The 17,124-nt window shown below is 69.5% G+C and overlaps 1 protein-coding gene across 1 annotated transcript; it reads right to left on the bottom strand.

Annotated features, from left to right (window-relative positions):
* Positions 1–2,288: 2,288 nt before the first annotated feature.
* Positions 2,289–16,343, bottom strand: LOC102449756 (uncharacterized). The gene is made up of 2 exons (XM_075934483.1): positions 16,253–16,343; positions 2,289–9,274 (listed from the first exon to the last, which is right to left on the bottom strand). Exon 2 carries the CDS (start codon positions 9,205–9,207, stop codon positions 4,636–4,638), a length of 4,572 nt encoding a protein of 1,523 aa, XP_075790598.1. The 5' UTR covers positions 9,208–9,274; positions 16,253–16,343; the 3' UTR covers positions 2,289–4,635.
* Between the last annotated feature and the right edge of the window lie 781 nt (positions 16,344–17,124).

Below are 17,124 nucleotides of genomic sequence, written 5' to 3' on the forward strand. Positions count from 1 at the left end.
CCAGGAGACGCGCGTAGAACTTATTACTAAGAGTTTTATTGCTGATGGGGCCACAGCCTGCAGGCGGCAGAGCCCAGCCGGCCGGGAGAGAGGAAAGTATTTAATGCCTTCACTTTTTAATGCTGCATCATTCAAACCTGAACCAGAGCAGGGCGCTGGTCGTGAGCCTGCCGCCAGCGGGCCATGCCGGCCCTGGGGACGCCGTGCGGCAGAAAGGGCACCAAATAAATACAACAGCTATTTACAAGCCTCGTTTCCGTGAGCCCCGGGGAGGAACGGCTTCTCCGGACGCCGTGCGTCTCAGCGGCCGGGCCTGGCTCCGGACCGCACCCGTCGCTTTTAGAGGGGGGGTTCTCTGCCAGCCTGGTACTCAACGGGCCAGCGACCCACTCTGCCTGGGTTCCCGGGCCCTGCCCCGGCCGTCACCGCGGGGCAGCAGGGGACGGACTTTCACTGCCAGCCGTGCACAATTCCTCACAGCTCCCCGCGTGCTGACCAAGATACCAAGGGGCCGAGCTTCTCCGAGCAGCCGGGGCAAAGCTGGTCCCCCCCCCAGGCGCCATCACAGCCTGCGCTGGCCCTGGGGGAGGGGCGGGCCAGAGACGGGTTCCCCTTGCGGTGCTCGGGAGCTTGGTCCCGACTGGCCTGACGGCTCCTCCTGGGTGCACGTGCCCCTCGGGCAGGGGAGAACCAACGGCTGCACCAGAGCCCAGCGGGAAAGCGGGACAGGGATGCGGCGAGGTACAGGGGACCTGACCACTGGCCAGCTGCTGGGGCCAAGGGCCCGGGCTCTGGAGAAGGGTTTGGCTGCCTGTGGCCAGCCGAGGGAGAGTTTGGAGAACCCAGGGATGTCATGGGCGCTCAGGCGGGCCGAGGAGATGGGGCTGCCCCAGGGGGAGGGCAGAGCGAGATGGGGCGGTGGCTTATGCAGGCGTCCGAGGAGGGAAGTGCAGCCCGGCCCCTGCCAGGACGGCGCAGAGGCCATGACACCCTGCTTAGGCCCATGCGCCGAGGAAGCTCAGCTCCAGCCTGCCCTGATGGTAGCAGACCGGCTGGTCCACAGCCCGTGGCAGCTCTGCCCCGCTCCCGGGGCCCGGAGGAAGCCAGCGCCTGCGGGAGAAGGGCTGGACCCGCGTTCGGAGGCACTGCCGGAGGGAGACCTGGGCACATGCAGGGGCGTCCGCACACCGCCTGCAGCAGGGAGCCCGCGGGCCGGGCCAGGCCGGAGTCCCACAGCAGCCGGCAAGCCCACGACCTCGGCTCTTGCCCTTGGCGCCGGCGGGAGGAGGCAGCAAAGGGGCTCCCAGGAAGAGACGCGGCCGAGCCCCTGTGCAGCCCGGGGGGCTCACGAGGCCCTGCTCTGGGCCCAGTGGCCAGGCTGCACAGCCGCAGCGGGAGGTGCATGCTCAGGGCCGCCTGGCGGCTGGGAACGGCACCGGGCTCTGGCTGCGCGGCGCCTGGGCTGCCTGCTGCAGACGTGCGGGGCCGAAGGCTGGGGGCAAGGGCCAGACGCCAGCGGGCGAGCGCGGGGCCGGGGGCAAGGGCCAGACGCCAGCGGCCGAGCGCGGGGCCGGGGGCAAGGGCCAGACGCCAGCGGCTGAGCGCGGGGCCGGGAGCAAGGGCCAGACGCCAGCGGGCGAGCGCGGGGCCGGGGGCAAGGGCCAGACGCCAGCGGGCGAGCGCGGGGCCGGGAGCAAGGGCCAGACGCCAGCGGCCGAGCGCAGGGCCGGGGGCAAGGGCCAGACGCCAGCGGCTGAGCGCGGGGCCGGGAGCAAGGGCCAGACGCCAGCGGGCGAGCGCGGGGCCGGGGACAAGGGCCAGACGCCAGCGGGCGAGCGCGGGGCCGGGGGCAAGGGCCAGACGCCAGCGGCCGAGCGCCGGGGCCGGGGGCAAGGGCCAGACGCCAGCAGGCGAGCGCCAGGGCGGGGGGCAAGGGCCAGACGCCAGCGGCCGAGCGCCGGGGCCGGGGGCAAGGGCCAGACGCCAGCAGGCGAGCGCCAGGGCGGGGGGCAAGGGCCAGACGCCAGCGGCCGAGCGCGGGGCCGGGAGCAAGGGCCAGACGCCAGCGGGCGAGCGCCGGGGACAAGGGCCAGACGCCAGCGGGCGAGCGCCGGGCCGGGGACAAGGGCCAGACGCCAGCGGGCGAGCGCCAGGGCGGGGGGCAAGGGCCAGACGCCAGCGGCCGAGCGCCGGGGCGGGGAGGGGGTGAGCAGCTCACCGCCGCGCTGGAGGCTTCGAGTGAGTCACATGCAGGGCGAGTCCGCACGGGGCCCCCCAGCGAGCGACCTCGTCACCAGCCCCCAAGACGGGCAGCAACCCGCCGCTGCGGGGCCCTGACCGGCCGCCCATGGAGCTGCCCATTCCACGCCCCGGGGGGTGATAGCAGTACGGGCCCTGCCAGCCGCCCATCCCTGCCCCACCCCCACCCCCACCCCCAATAAATAAATAAATAAATAGCGTTTGCTGCATGGCCGAGAGCTGCAATTCCTTGGGCCTGCTCCCCCCGGCCCCTGCGCCCGCCCCGCCCCGCTGGCTGCAGCCAGACACTCCTGCTTTCGGAGGCGCGGGGCAAGCTCTGAGCATCACGCCGCGCCCCTTCCAGCGACCCGAGGGCCTGGCCACCTCAGGAAGTGTCCGCACTGCCCGGGGGCCACTCCCCTGCTGAGTCTGCTCCAGCCCCACCAGTCTCGGGCTCCTGTCTGAGATCTCCCCATCCTGGGCAAACAGCCCTGCTCCCGCCCCATCGCGCAGGAGGGAGGGGCAAGGAGACGGGTGGGGCCTCTGGAGAAGAGTCTCTCGTTTCCCACGCCTGTCCCCCCCCACTAGCAGGGGGCACAGCTGCCCTGTTCCCAGGAAGGGCCCACGGCCAGACCGAGCCACGCCCCAGCGTCCCGTGGGAAACGCTGCCTGCTCCCCACAGCCCGGGCAGAGAGCGTGCCGGCCGTGGTACGTGGAGCCGGCCCCCAGATCTGGCAGCCAGTACCCTGCCCACTCGCACTCTCGCGGGACATTAACGCCGCCAGGGCTACTCCAGGCCGGGCGGGGTGAACTGCCCTGGGTGAGCGCTTGGAGCGCCTAGCTCACCGGCCTAGGCGTTGACGGGGGGTTCTGGCACGGGGCTGGGAACAGACACGGCAGCACTGCCCGGGAATCAGCGCCGCACCCCTGGCCAGCCGGGACTCTGGCAGCACGATTCACCAAATAATCCAGCATGGTTCCCGGGCGCCCCTCCACACCCCGCCGGGCCCGAGCGCGAGGGAGTCCTCACGGCCAAGGGCCAAGCCATTACCGGGCTGTGCCTGCAGGACGGCGGGTCGGGGCCGCGACGCTGCCCGGGGAGCACACATCCGCCTGACACTGCCGGCTGGAGCCATTCTCAAAGGGCAGGAGATTTCAGGTGCGAATGGGAGGAAGTTTGCTTAGAAACTTGTGCAAACAGCCCTTTTGTCCTGGCTCCCGGAGCGGCTGGCCTTGATTTTTTCAACTTAGGCACCGAGCGGGAGCTGACGCAGCGGCTCACACCGGGGCGGGGGGGCATGTTCACTAGAAAGCTCCCCACCCCCACCCCCACCCCCGCCAGCTCCGCCACCAACAGCTGCGGCAGGAGGCGGAGGGTGTGCAGGTCCAGCGGGGGCCCTCGGCCTTCCAGCGCCTGGCTGGTGTGGATTAGCCCTTCCCGACCCCCGGGCTGCTCGCAGGAGGAACCACCACGCTGGCAGGGGCAAACCAGCTTCGCTTCCCTTTCAAACGTGATTGAAGTCAATAAAGAAAAGCACGGGAGGCGCTAGAGCTCCTCGTTCTCCACATTTTTGCCCTAAAAACCAGGCGTGTGTGTGTGCGCGTGCGGGGGGGGGGGGGGGGTTCACCTTTCACACAGACTGAGTGACTGACCGGCGGAAGCCGCCCGGCTTTTCACAGGAAGGAACAGACCTGAAGACTCGGTGAAACGCCACCGCCAGAGCAAGCAGAAATGCCAGGGGGCGGGGCGGGGCACCCGGGGCCAAGAGTCCCCCGAAGGAAGCGACCCGCCGGGCCTGCAGCCCGCTGTACATGCTACAGAACTAGCACCCCACCCCAAGCAGGAACCCCCCGGGCCCAGGACTCGCTGTCTAACCCTGGCGACCAGAAACTACACCCAAGTGGCCAACAGTCGGATCTTTCAACAGGTCCCAGCCCTCCGGAGCGCCAGCCGGTGCTAAGGAAGGGAGCCGGGCCCCCTTGCCCCTTCCCTCTGGGGCCAGAAGGAAAAAGCTTTTGGTTTGGTTTCTAGCGCCTCTCCGCCAGTCCGGGGGCGGGGAAGGGCTTGTGCGCCCCTCGAGGCTGCTCAAAGCTACGGTGTGCGCATGGAGGTGCTTCCTGCCCGCTACAGTACAAGTGCTTGTGCATCAAGTATCAAACGCACGCCTCCCGCCCGCAGCCGCGCCGGGCGCTCGCTCGCTTTGCAAAGTGAATAAGGCACTGCCTGGCTCCACGCTTCCGACCCGGGCACGGGCACCTTGCAGCCGCTTCCCGCTGCCCCGGCGGAGGCCGAGACGGGGGCCTGGCGCTGCGCGGCCGGAAAGGCTCGCTACAGCTCACGGAAGCAGCTCCAGGCCCTGCCTGGCCGCAGGGGGCTCGCGGTGGCCGCCGGCGCTGTTATTTTGCATCCGGCCGCGGCCGCTTGCTGTGCGCACTGTCCCCTTTGGCCCTGGACTTCCGCTTGCCCTGCGGCGCGCTGCTCTCCTGGACTTTCTTCATGGAGCGCGTCAGGGCCTTCCCGCCACTGGGCTTCTCGGCTGCTCTGTGCGACCGGGCGGAGGGCGCCGCGCCGGGCTTCGCCTTCGGAGACTTGGAGGGCCCCTCGTGGCTGGGGGGTGGCGCTGCTCTTTTGGGGGGGGGCCCTTTGACCTTTGGGAGGGGGAGCCTGCCTTTGCCAAGCTGCCTTCCGGGGGCTCTCCTCTCTCCCACAGAGCCTCGCCTCTCGGGCGGCTGGCTCCGCCCCACGGCAGCCTGCTTCCTGGGGGCAGGAGCCTTGGCTTTGCTGCCCTTGGGGGCCGGAGGCCTGTCTCTGCTGGAGGAGGGGGACGGCCCTGGCACGCCACTGCTCTCCCGCAGCGTTCTCTTCCTGCCCGGCCGAGGGGCAGCTTTGGGCGGGGCACCCTCCTGGGGCCGGCTCTTCCCTTTTCTCCCCTTGGCTGCTGCTTCCGCGGGCGCGGGCTTGGCCGGGAACACGTCTGCTTTGACTTGCAGGGCCAGCTTCGGCGACATCAGCGGGTTGATGCAGACGCTCTTGCGGCTCGGCTTACTCTCCACGGAGGAGAGCTCCGCTGCCCCCTCGCCCCTCCCCAGCCGCTGCTGCGCTCGCAGCTTGCCCCTCAGGTTGGAGTATTTCCGCAGGATCCGCGTGCTGGCCTGCGCCGGCAGGCTGGGCGGGGGCTGCACCTTTCTCTCCTCGCCCTCTGCTCCTGAGCTGGCTTTGCACGGGGCTGGCTGGCTGGGACTGGCGGCTCCCTCGGGCTCCGCTCGGTCGGCGCCCTCCCGGAGCCTGGCCCACAGCTTCTGGTTCTTCAGGTTATTTTTAGCCGGGGTCGCCGCAGCAAACTTCTTGAGGTGTTTTTTCAAGCGTTCTGCTTGCAGCGAGCTGGGGTACAAGCCGGCTGAGCAAAACTTCTGCAGGGGGATCTTGATGGGGGGGACATCTCCTGGAAGACGGGTGTTGAGTTTCTTCACAATGACCAGCGACCGGGTCTCCGTCGTCTCCAAGAACCAGCGGCAGACGTTGGACAGCTTGAAGGCCTTCAGAAACAGCATCTGGACGGGGGAGAGCTTCTGAGCCTCCAGAGACGCTCGACACTTGCGGGTCCTTTTCTTGCTTTTCCAAATCTCCTTCAGCTTGTCGGCTTTGTTCTTCGCCTTGGGAGCTGGCTGGGCCTCTCTCTCCAGCTGAATCCAGCCCCTCTGGACTCTCGCGTACTGGGCATTGAAATCAGCGATCAGCTCCTGGGTCTCCTCCTCCGCACACCACTCCACAAACTTGGGTCTGTCCTCAGCCGGCGGGTCCACTTCCTTCCAACCCAGCGGGTCTGGGTGCCCCGAGCTGGCCTCTTCCTGCTGGCTCGGGGTTACCTGCAAAGCCTCCGGGCTCTTCTTGGCAGCCTCCAGAGGTGCAGGGGAGTGCCTCAGGTTGTAGACGGGCAGGGCCAGCGATTTATGCTTCCAACTCTTTGCTGGGGGAGCTTTGCTTCCACTTTTCCCCCTAGCACCCGGAGGCGAACTGCTCAGGTCTTGCTGCTGCACCTGTCCTGTGTCTACAGCAGTGTCCGCCGGGGCGTCCCCATCACCTGCTTTCCTGGCCGATTGCTCTGCCCCCTGGGCCCCTGCCCCACTGTCCCTCGGGAGCAGAACGCTTCTCTTGTCGGAATTGGCCTCCACACAGATCTCAAGCTTCTCCCCGGACTGGCTGGGGCCGCCCGTCGTGGGGGAGCCCTCTCTCGATGGCCCTTCCCTCGCCACGGCGCCCTCGTTGGCCAGCCGGCTTCTGTAGGTTTGCCTAGTGGTCATGCCCCCTTCGCCTCTTCCCCGCTGCTTGGGCCCCCTCCCCAGGGCCCTCTTAGAGCCTGGAGCCTGGATGTTCCTCAGCAGCGCTTTGTGGAAGGAGCCCTGCGGGAAGCACACGGACGCTGCCCCGTGCAGCTGCACCTCCCTCCGGAAGCGCTTTGCCCCGGGCCGTTTCAGAAGCCTGATCTGAAGGCAGGGAAGCTGCAGAGCGGTGGGAGCAGCAGACGGGGGCGGCTGGCACTGCTGGCTGCGGAGCCGTCGGTCGGACGCCACCAGAGCTCTCCTGCCTTTCTTTTGCTTCCGCTCTGGGCTGGCTCCGGGCGAGGTGGCCCCCTGGCCCCCCGGCTCGGAAGAGTCCGCTCCTGGGGGCATTTCGCCTGCATGGCCGTCGCTCGGCCGGCTGCCACCTGCCGCACTCTCCCTGGCCGAGGGCCTGCTGCACTTGGCGGTGGCTGGCAGGGCCTCCCCTTGCCCTGGGGGACTTCCCCGCACCCCCCTGCCTTTGGCTTCTGCGCTGGGAGGGGCGCTTCCGGGCACCTCTGCAGACAGCAAGTTCGCAGGCTCAGGCCCCAAGCTCTCCAGACTCTTGGGTTCCAGCTGCTCTGGCACCTCAGGCCCCAAGCTCTCCGGTGCCTCGGGCCCCAAGCTCTCCGGCGCCTCGGACCCCAGCTGCTCCGGCGCCTCGGACCCCAGCTGCTCCGGCGCCTCGGACCCCAGCTGCTCCGGCGCCTCGGACCCCAGCTGCTCCGGCGCCTCGGACCCCAAGCTCTCCGGCGCCTCGGACCCCAGCTGCTCCGGCGCCTCAGGCCCCAAGGTCTCCGGCGCCTCGAGCCCCAAGGTCTCTGGCGCCTCGGGCCCCAGCACCTCGGACCCCAGCTGCTCCGGCACCTCGGGCCCCAAGCTCTCCGGTGCCTCGGGCCCCAGCACCTCGGGCCCCAAGCTCTCCAGCGCCTCGGGCCCCAGCTGCTCCGGCGCCTCGGGCCCCAGCTGCTCCGGCGCCTCGGGCCCCAAGGTCTCCAGCGCCTCGGGCCCCAGCCGCTCCAGCCCCAAGGTCTCAGGCCCCTCAGGCCCCAAGGTCACTGAGAGCTGCATGGGAGGCTCCTGGTCTGTACCGGCAGGAGGCGCGGGGGCCGGGCCGGCAGGAGGCGCGGGGGCCAGCTGTATTTCTGAACCTTGCTCCCCACCAGCTGCTTGCGGTGCAGACAGAGGCGTGGAGTCTGCAGCCTCCCTGCTGCGCTCCGTGGGCCCAGCATCCCCGCAGGGGTCAGCACTGCTGCCAGCCTGGCTCGCTTCCGGCCCCTGCAGCAGCTGGCAGGTCGTCTCCTGGCGCCCGTCAGCGGCAGGGGGGCCGTTGGCCAGAGGCGGCGAGGTGGCCGAGCCGCCCTCCGGGGGGCTGTCGGCATGGGGGGCTAGCAGCGGCTCTGGGCGAGCAGCCTCCCTGGAGCCCAGCGCGCTGCCCGGGCCAGGCTCCTTCTCGGCTTCGCGGCTGGGGGCAGCGCCCGGGGACAGGAGCCTGAGAGACGTTCTCTTCTCGGCCTCTCTCCCTGCAGCCTGAGCTCCCTCCGCGCTCACGCCTGCTTCCGGCCGCCGGGCCGGCCCGGGCCCCCTGTCCTCGCCCCGGGAGCCTCTGGCCAGCGTGCGGACCGTGGGCAGCTCGCAGCACTCCCCGTTGAAGTAGTACCCGCGGGTGCTCTTGCGGGCGGTCCTCCGGGAGCCGGCCGGCCGCTGGCTCTCCGTGCGGCACTCCGTGATGGGCTGGCTGATGTAGACCACGTCGCACTGGTTGTCGTAGTCGTTGATCCTCAGCCCCGAGGCCCGTTTGTTCTTGCGAGCCGCCCGGGCGGCAGAGGCCCCGGCCTTAGTGCGGGAGCGGCCGCCGGAGGCTTTGTGCACGGCGGGCGCGGGCGCAGGGCCCAGCCACCCCTCACAGGGACTCTTGTCGCCCGCGTGGCCGTGCCCGCCCGCCCGCGTCTTGCCCAGGGCGTGGAGGTGGCTTTCTTGCTTTGGTCTTGCATCTTGTTCGCTGGTTTCTAGCTCCTGGAGCAGAGCAGCTTTGGAGCTGCACTGTAAAGCGTTCTCCTTGTCCGCTCTCCGGGGGGGGCTGACGGGGAACCCCGAGTCCCAGCCCTCCTCGGGGAAGGCGCGGAACGGGAGGCAGCCCTCCGCCCCGCCCTCAGCGCCCCGCCCGTTGGCCCCTTTGTCCGCTAGCGTCTTGCCTTGGCTCTGCTCCTTGTCGTCGTCCGGCTCGTGCCCAGGGGGCTGGGGCTGGGAGTTGGAGGCGGTGAGGTATCCGTGGGCGGAGCAGTCCTTTGGGCTCACAGCGCTGGCCCTGGGAGCGGCGAGCTCGGAGAAGTCCCGTTTGAAAGCGGAGCTGAAATTCTCCGTTCTGTCCAGGGGTCTCCCTTCTGCGGGCGGCTTCGGGGCTGGCCCCGCTGTGCACAGGGGGCTGGGAAGAGCCAGGGGGGCTCGGTCTGAGTCCGGCGGGGGCCTCAGTTCACAACAGGGAGCAGACTTCTTCCGGCTCTCCGGGCTTGGCTGGCTGCAGGTCGCGACGTCCATGGCTTGGGGCCCGGGCGCCGGCGGCCCCTCCGAGCCTGGCTGCCCCTCGGTGTAGATGTCGCTCAGCACCCGGATGAACTGCTTCTGGTGGTGCGTGCACAGCCTGACCATGAACTTCTCCAGGGGAGACTTGGGCTGGGCGCCAGAGTCTAGTGCCAGGGTCTCTGCTGCGTCCTCGCTAGAGAGAGGGAGAGACAGACAGTCAGAGCAGAGAACCGCCAAGGGCCGGTGCAGCCCCCAGCCTCCAGCCCCCCACGTGCACCACGGCACTGGGCTCCGCACCCGGCACGCTCAGCCAGGGGCTCACGCGGGAGGCAGAGCACGGAGCCGGGGTCTATCGCCCTCCTGGGGACTGGCAGACATCTGCTGTGCCTTGCGTGGCGCTGCTGGCCGCCAGCCTCCCACCCCGACCCCATCTCCAGGAGCCTCCGAGACCCTGGCCCCAGCACTGAGCTCGCTGCTGCGCTCCCAGGCTGCGTCCTGCTCCATGCACCGCTGGGCAAGGGGCCGGTCTGCAGGCCAAGCCCTGCCTGAGCACCGTAGGCAGGCGCAGGCTCGGCCCCCACCTAGCGCTGGCTCTACCGCCCCTCCCTGCTGCGCAGCGGCCACTTGTGGGGGGACGTTCCAGGCTCGCCCCAGTCTGGGTCAGGCGCCATTAAATGCTGGAAGCGACAGTCGCATCCCCAGCCTGGTGGCAGCCGGTCCTGCCCCAGGACACCAGCCGCCCGGGCCCCGCGACCCCTTCTAGCCAGCAAGGAACTTCCTGGGCGGGGTGACAGTTTGGTGGCTGCAAAACTCGTAGCCCCTTTGGGCTTCTGCATGGCCCCCTCCCCCGCCCCCCGGTGCTCCTAGAAACCCAGGGCGGGCAGAGCCCTCAGGAGCCAGAGAGTCCAGCCCCCTGCCCACAGCAGGGCCAGCCCAACTCAATCACCTGGCCAGGGCTCTGCCAAGTAGGGACTTCAACACCCCTAGGGATGGAGATTCCACCCTCCCCAGGGAACCCAGCCCAGCGCTTCCCACCCGCCTAGGGAAAGAGCTTGTCCTGATCTCCCACCTAGGCCTCCCCCCCTGCAACTTGAGCCCATCGCTCCTTGTTCGGCCACCTGGCAATGGGGCCCAGAGAGACCTGGACGCATTGGAGGGCTGGGCCAAAAGAAATCGGATGAGGTTCAACAAGGACAAGTGAGAGTCCTGCCCGTGGGAGGGGAGAATCCCGAGCACTGGTACAGGCTGGGGGCCGACGGGCTGGGCAGCCGTTCTGCACACAAGGGCCCGGGGGTTCCAGCGGGTGAGGCTGGAGAGGAGTCAGCAGCAGGGCTGCCAGATGGTCTCCCAAAAAATACTGAGCACACGGGCTAAAAATCTGTAGAGCCAACCCCCCCCCGCCCCCCCGGAACACACCCCGTGTGCGGCTACTGGCGAGAGCCACCAAGCTGGGAACCAAGGGGGAGGCAGCAGACCTGCGACCCAAAGCAGAGAGAGGCAGACCCCAGGACAACACCACGGCGGGGCGGGGGGGCGACCATGGGTGGGAAGGTGACTGACAGCCCCTGGAAGGCGCCTAAATGCAACCACAAAGCGCCCGCGGGCTCCTCTCCCGCCCCACGGCGCCACAACACGCTGGAACAGCGCCCGGGGCAGGGACGGGGCTTCCCCCTCCCCACGGCGTCACTCCCAGCCCCCGTCCCCACCCCACCCGGCTTCTGCACCCAACCACAGGCTCCCAGCCCCGCCCCCCAGCCACTGGCCCCGCCCCCACCTGGCTTCTGCACCCAACCACAGGCTCCCAGCCCCGCCCCCCAGCCACTGGCCCTGCCCCCGCCTGGCTTCTGCACCCAACCACAGGCTCCCAGCCCCGCCCCCCAGCCACTGGCCCCGCCCCCACCTGGCTTCTGCACCCAACCACAGGCTCCCAGCCCCGCCCCCCAGCCACTGGCCCCGCCCCCGCCTGGCTTCTGCACCCAACCACAGGCTCCTAGCCCCGCCCCCCAGCCACTGGCCCCGCCCCCGCCTGGCTTCTGCACCCAACCACAGGCTCCCAGCCCCGCCCCCCAGCCACTGGCCCCGCCCCCGCCTGGCTTCTGCACCCAACCACAGGCTCCTAGCCCCGCCCCCCAGCCACTGGCCCCGCCCCCGCCTGGCTTCTGCACCCAACCACAGGCTCCCAGCCCCGATCACGCCCCGGCCCCCAGCCACTGGCCCTGCCCCCGCCTGGCTTCTGCACCCAACCACAGGCTCCCAGCCCCGATCACGCCCCGCCCCCCAGCCACTGGCCCCGCCCCCGCCTGGCTTCTGCACCCAACCACAGGCTCCTAGCCCCGCCCCCCAGCCACTGGCCCCGCCCCCGCCTGGCTTCTGCACCCAACCACAGGCTCCTAGCCCCGCCCCCCAGCCACTGGCCCCGCCCCCGCCTGGCTTCTGCACCCAAGCACAGGCTCCCAGCCCCGATCACGCCCCGCCCCCCAGCCACTGGCCCCGCCCCCGCCTGGCTTCTGCACCCAACCACAGGCTCCTAGCCCCGCCCCCCAGCCACTGGCCCCGCCCCCGCCTGGCTTCTGCACCCAACCACAGGCTCCTAGCCCCGCCCCCCAGCCACTGGCCCCGCCCCCGCCTGGCTTCTGCACCCAAGCACAGGCTCCCAGCCCCGATCACGCCCCACCCCCTAGCCACTGGCCCCGCCCCCGCCTGGCTTCTGCACCCAAGCACAGGCTCCCAGCCCCGATCACGCCCCGCCCCCCAGCCACTGGCCCCGCCCCCGCCTGGCTTCTGCACCCAACCACAGGCTCCCAGCCCCGATCACGCCCCGCCCCCCAGCCACTGGCCCTGCCCCCGCCTGGCTTCTGCACCCAACCACAGGCTCCCAGCCCCGATCACGCCCCGCCCCCCAGCCACTGGCCCCGCCCCCGCCTGGCTTCTGCACCCAACCACAGGCTCCCAGCCCCGATCACGCCCCGCCCCCCCAGCCACTGGCCCCGCCCCCGCCTGGCTTCTGCACCCAACCACAGGCTCCCAGCCCCGATCACGCCCTGCCCCCCAGCCACTGGCCCCGCCCCCGCCTGGCTTCTGCACCCAACCACAGGCTCCCAGCCCCGATCATGCCCCGCCCCCCAGCCACTGGCCCTGCCCCCGCCTGGCTTCTGCACCCAACCACAGGCTCCCAGCCCCGATCATGCCCCGCCCCCCAGCCACTGGCCCCGCCCCCGCCTGGCTTCTGCACCCAAGCACAGGCTCCCAGCCCCGATCATGCCCCGCCCCCCAGCCACTGGCCCTGCCCCCGCATGGTTTCTGCACCCAACCACAGGCTCCCAGCCCCGATCACGCCCCGCCCCCAGCCACTGGCCCCGCCCCCACCTGGCTTCTGCACCCAACCACAGGCTCCCAGCCCCGATCACGCCCCGCCCCCCAGCCACTGGCCCCACCCCCGCCTGGCTTCTGCACCCAACCACAGGCTCCCAGTGCCGATTGTGGCCCCACCTCCCAGCCACTCCCCCTGCCCCTGCCCGGCTTCCGTTGGGCGCCCAGCCGGAGAACCAGAAAATACCGACATTGCACGTGTCTGGTATTTTCTGACATTTTTAGCGGACAGAGGCGCAGATACCGGACTGTCTGGTCCAATAGCGGACACCTGGCAGCCCCAGGGCACCCCTGGGGCCATGCGTAAGTGCTGGCTGGACAGAGGCCTGGCTGGGCGGCTGAGTGGTGACTCCTGAGGGCTCTGCCTGCCCCACGGCTCTATCCCTACCTGGCAGCGCATCCCCCCCGCTCAGTGCCATCTGCGCACTTGGGGAGGGTGCGACCCACCTCCCAGCCAGGCCGTTAGTGAAGATGCTGAACAAAACCGCCCCCCGACCGCCCCCCGGGCCGCTGCCTTCGATAGCGGCTGCTCCCCGGCCCTCGAGCCGCCGGCCACGCCGCCGTCTAGCTGCCCTGCAGTCCACCCAGCCAGGGCACAGCTCTGTACAGCCCCGTCGCCGGCCGGCTGCTCCCCTGCTGCATGGGAAGAGCGGGGGGGGGGGTTCACGCACTGCTCCCGGGGTGACCTGGCTCGGCTTCGTTCCCCCCAGTGCCACCCAGCCGGGTCTCTCCCAGCTCCCCTGGCGCATGGGAAGAGCGGGGGGGGGGGTTCACGCACTGCTCCCGGGGTGACCTGGCTCGGCTTCGTTCCCACCAGTGCCACCCAGCCCGGTCTCTCCCAGCTCCCCTGGCGCATGGGAAGAGCGGGGGGGGGGGGGTTCACGCACTGCTCCCGGGGTGACCTGGCTCGGCTTCGTTCCCCCCAGTGCCACCCAGCCGGGTCTCTCCCAGCTCCCCTGGTGCATGGGAAGAGCGGGGGGGGTTCACGCACTGCTCCCGGGGTGACCTGGCTCGGCTTCGTTCCCCCCAGTGCCACCCAGCCGGGTCTCTCCCAGCTCCCCTGGTGCATGGGAAGAGCGGGGGGGGTTCACGCACTGCTCCCGGGGTGACCTGGCTCGGCTTCGTTCCCCCCAGTGCCACCCAGCCGGGTCTCTCCCAGCTCCCCTGGCGCATGGGAAGAGCGGGGGGGGGGGGGGGGGTTCACGCACTGCTCCCGGGGTGACCTGGCTCGGCTTCGTTCCCCCCAGTGCCACCCAGCCGGGTCTCTCCCAGCTCCCCTGGCGCTAGGATTGACAGCGAGGAGAAGCATTTGCACGTTTCTAAGTAAAGGGGGGGGGGGGTCATTGATAAACTGCCCCCCCCCCCCTCCCCCCCAGCGAGTCTGCCTCCATGGGGCACACGCTGTTCCGAGTGCTCCGGTTTCACACTGCTCCCCTCGCCCTGCCCAGCTCCGGAGCTAGCCGGGGGCAGAGCTCTGCATGCCCTGCTGCGGGGAAGGGGGTGTGCTCCCTAGTGGTTGCAGCACTGTGTGCAGGGGTAGAGGGCTGTGGCCTGGGGGGGGGGGGACATTCCCAGGCCTAAGCAGGACAGCGGCGAGCACGTGCCTCGCCCCTCTGGCTCTGGTTTGGTAGCCTGCCCAGGGGCTCCCACACGGGGGGCGGGGCCGCTTTGTGAGCACTCGTGTCTGGGGGCCCGTTGGCACCCGGGTACCTGCCCATCGTGGCCCTGGCCCCGCCTCCCAAAGGGGGGGAGCAGCCAGCTGGCTCCATGGGGTGCCGGAGCGCTCTCGCCGGGACGCTGAGCTCAGACCCAGGCTGGGGGAAGGGGGGAGCAGCCAGCTGGCTCCATGGGGTGCCAGAGCGCTCTCGCCGGGACGCTGAGCTCAGACCCAGGCTGGGGGAAGGGGGGGAGCAGCCAGCTGGCTCCATGGGGTGCCGGAGCGCTCTCGCCGGGACGCTGAGCTCAGACCCAGGCTGGGGGAAGGGGGGAGCAGCCAGCTGGCTCCATGGGGTTCCAGAGCGCTCTCGCCGGGACGCTGAGCTCAGACCCAGGCTGGGGGAAGGGGGGGAGCAGCCAGCTGGCTCCATGGGGTGCCGGAGCGCTCTCGCCGGGACGCTGAGCTCAGACCCAGGCTGGGGGAAGGGGGGAGCAGCCAGCTGGCTCCATGGGGTGCCGGAGCGCTCTCGCCGGGACACTGAGCTCAGACCCAGGCTGGGGGAAGGGGGGGAGCAGCCAGCTGGCTCCATGGGGTGCCGGAGCGCTCTCGCCGGGACGCTGAGCTCAGACCCAGGCTGGGGGAAGGGGGGGAGCAGCCAGCTGGCTCCATGGGGTGCCGGAGCGCTCTCGCCGGGACGCTGAGCTCAGACCCAGGCTGGGGGAAGGGGGGAGCAGCCAGCTGGCTCCATGGGGTGCCGGAGCGCTCTCGCCGGGACACTGAGCTCAGACCCAGGCTGGGGGAAGGGGGGGAGCAGCCAGCTGGCTCCATGGGGTGCCGGAGCGCTCTCGCCCGGACGCTGAGCTCAGACCCAGGCTGGGGGAAGGGGGGGAGCAGCCAGCTGGCTCCATGGGGTGCCGGAGCGCTCTCGCCGGGACACTGAGCTCAGACCCAGGCTGGGGGCCCTGGTGGATTCTCCGCTGCCGGGCGGCTGAAAGGCGGCGTTAGCCAGAGGGGGGCTCAGACTAAACCATCTAAGGACCCTGGGACACGTGGGGGGGGCCGTGCACTCCTGGGGCCCGGAGTCCACGCTGGTTGGGCGCTCCCTACTGGCCTGTGACTGTAGGCACTGCCCAGCGGGGGGGTCCCCGAGAAGGGGCAGTCTGAGCGTGGGGAACCGTGGAGGAAGCAGACAAAGCGGTGACCCCCGCCCCCCCCACCTACATCGGGCACATGCTGGGCTGTGGCTCGGAGCAGCAGTAACCCCTCTATTCCTCTTGCTGCGGACGGGGTGCAGGGCCGGGGGCACGCTGCGCCCCTTAGGCGCTAGAGCCTGGAGAACGCTCCCGTCAGGCGCTTTCTGGAGAAGCTATGGGCGCGCGGGGCCGAGGGGGCTTCGCGGGGCTGGGTGGGGGCCGAGGGGCTTTTCAGGGAGATTCACTCGGGGGAGGGGGCAGAGGGCTGTGCTGTACCTGGCAGAGGTAGACGGGGGCTGCCCGTTAGGCCAGGTCTGAGGCCGCTCACGCTGGGCTGCCGCCATGTTTTAACGCCCCCTCCCTGTGGCTACTGGCCGGCCTGGCCCTGCTGCCCTGCCGCTTCCCCCAGAGCCCGCTTGCCCAGGGCCAGCCCAGGAGCGGGTGGCAGAGCGAGGCAGGGCCAGGAGCTGCCGGCTGTACACACACAGCTGTTGCTATGCAACAGGGCTGGTGTAGCAATTAACGCTCCGCCAAACGAGCTGTGTGCCGAGGCGATGTGCATGGCCGGGTGCTGGCGCGGCGGCTTGGAGGGTTCAGCGGGGTCCCCGCCCCAGCGCTCCCCCAATCCAGCTACTCCTGCGGCGGCGGCACAGACCGAGCCCGTAGAAGGCCCAGAGCTGGGGCGGGGGGACGTCCCGTGCGCACTGCACGTGCTACAGCTCCTCCTGGTTTGCAGGGGTGCACGGCCCCTGGGACCCCCTTGCCGAATGAGCGCAGGGGAGGGATCGCGGGGGGGTGACTTTCACACTAACCTAGCTGCACCGCGGGTTTCCAAAAACCCACCATCTGCCAGTGCCATGGGGAGCGTGGGGTTTGCCCACCCCCAGAGCCTCTCCGGGGGGAGCCCCTGCACATCAGAGAGAGATGATAAGTTTACAGGTATGTTTTGTACCTCAGAGGCACAAGACGCAGCAGCAGAACAAAAGTTCAAGGCTAAGTGTTTCTGTTCCTTTCAGACCACGCTAAGCACCACGATTACATAGCTCCTGAAAAGAAACAAAACATAGCTATAAACTTATACCAGCCGACTGAGCGGCGCAAGGGGCAGCCTTCCCCCCTCCCGCTTCTGCAGCCACGCAGATGCCTGCGCCAGCACATCCAACCGCGGGGCCACAAACAGCTTCAAAGGGGCCCTGCTTTGTATCCCCGTGGGGCAGGCGAACACCAGGGGCCACTGCTCAGGCTCACGCACACCCCCCGAGGACTCCTCGCGCAAGGTACCCAGCCGAGACACAGCCGTGGTCATTGGCACCACTGGGTTGGTCTACACAAATATTTTGCCCCTAGAGGAAGGGAGTTGGGAGGGGCGGGGAGCAGAGCCAGAGCTGTGCAGGCAAACCCCTCGGGTATGTTCATTACGCCCTTTGCTAGCATCGCCTCTCTCCTTTGGGAAACCCACACCCAGGGCAGCTGCCTCTCCCCTCGGCGGGTTCGTGCTGGGGGCCAGCCGAGCTGTGCACGTAATGCTCCCCCGCAGAAGAGGGGTAGTTTGGGGCTGCAGAGGAAACCCACGAGCAGTCAGAGGTGAAATTCAAAGCCATCAGCGCAAGCGAGAACGTTTTCCCAATTTAACGGAAAAGCTTAGGTGCTGCAGCGAATCAAATAGCGAGACACAAAGAGCACAGGTCACTGAATTGTCAAGGCCCCTGGATTTCTGCTGTCCCTGGCGACGTGCTTTGGGGATTTCGAAAGCTTGGGCTTAAACAAGAAGCAGAAAGAAAACAAGGCACAGGGATTTTGTTTTGCAAACTGCTCTTGCTCATC

Source organism: Pelodiscus sinensis, chromosome 8 (genome assembly GCF_049634645.1).
Source record: "Pelodiscus sinensis isolate JC-2024 chromosome 8, ASM4963464v1, whole genome shotgun sequence".
NCBI classification, from domain to species: domain Eukaryota; kingdom Metazoa; phylum Chordata; order Testudines; family Trionychidae; genus Pelodiscus; species Pelodiscus sinensis.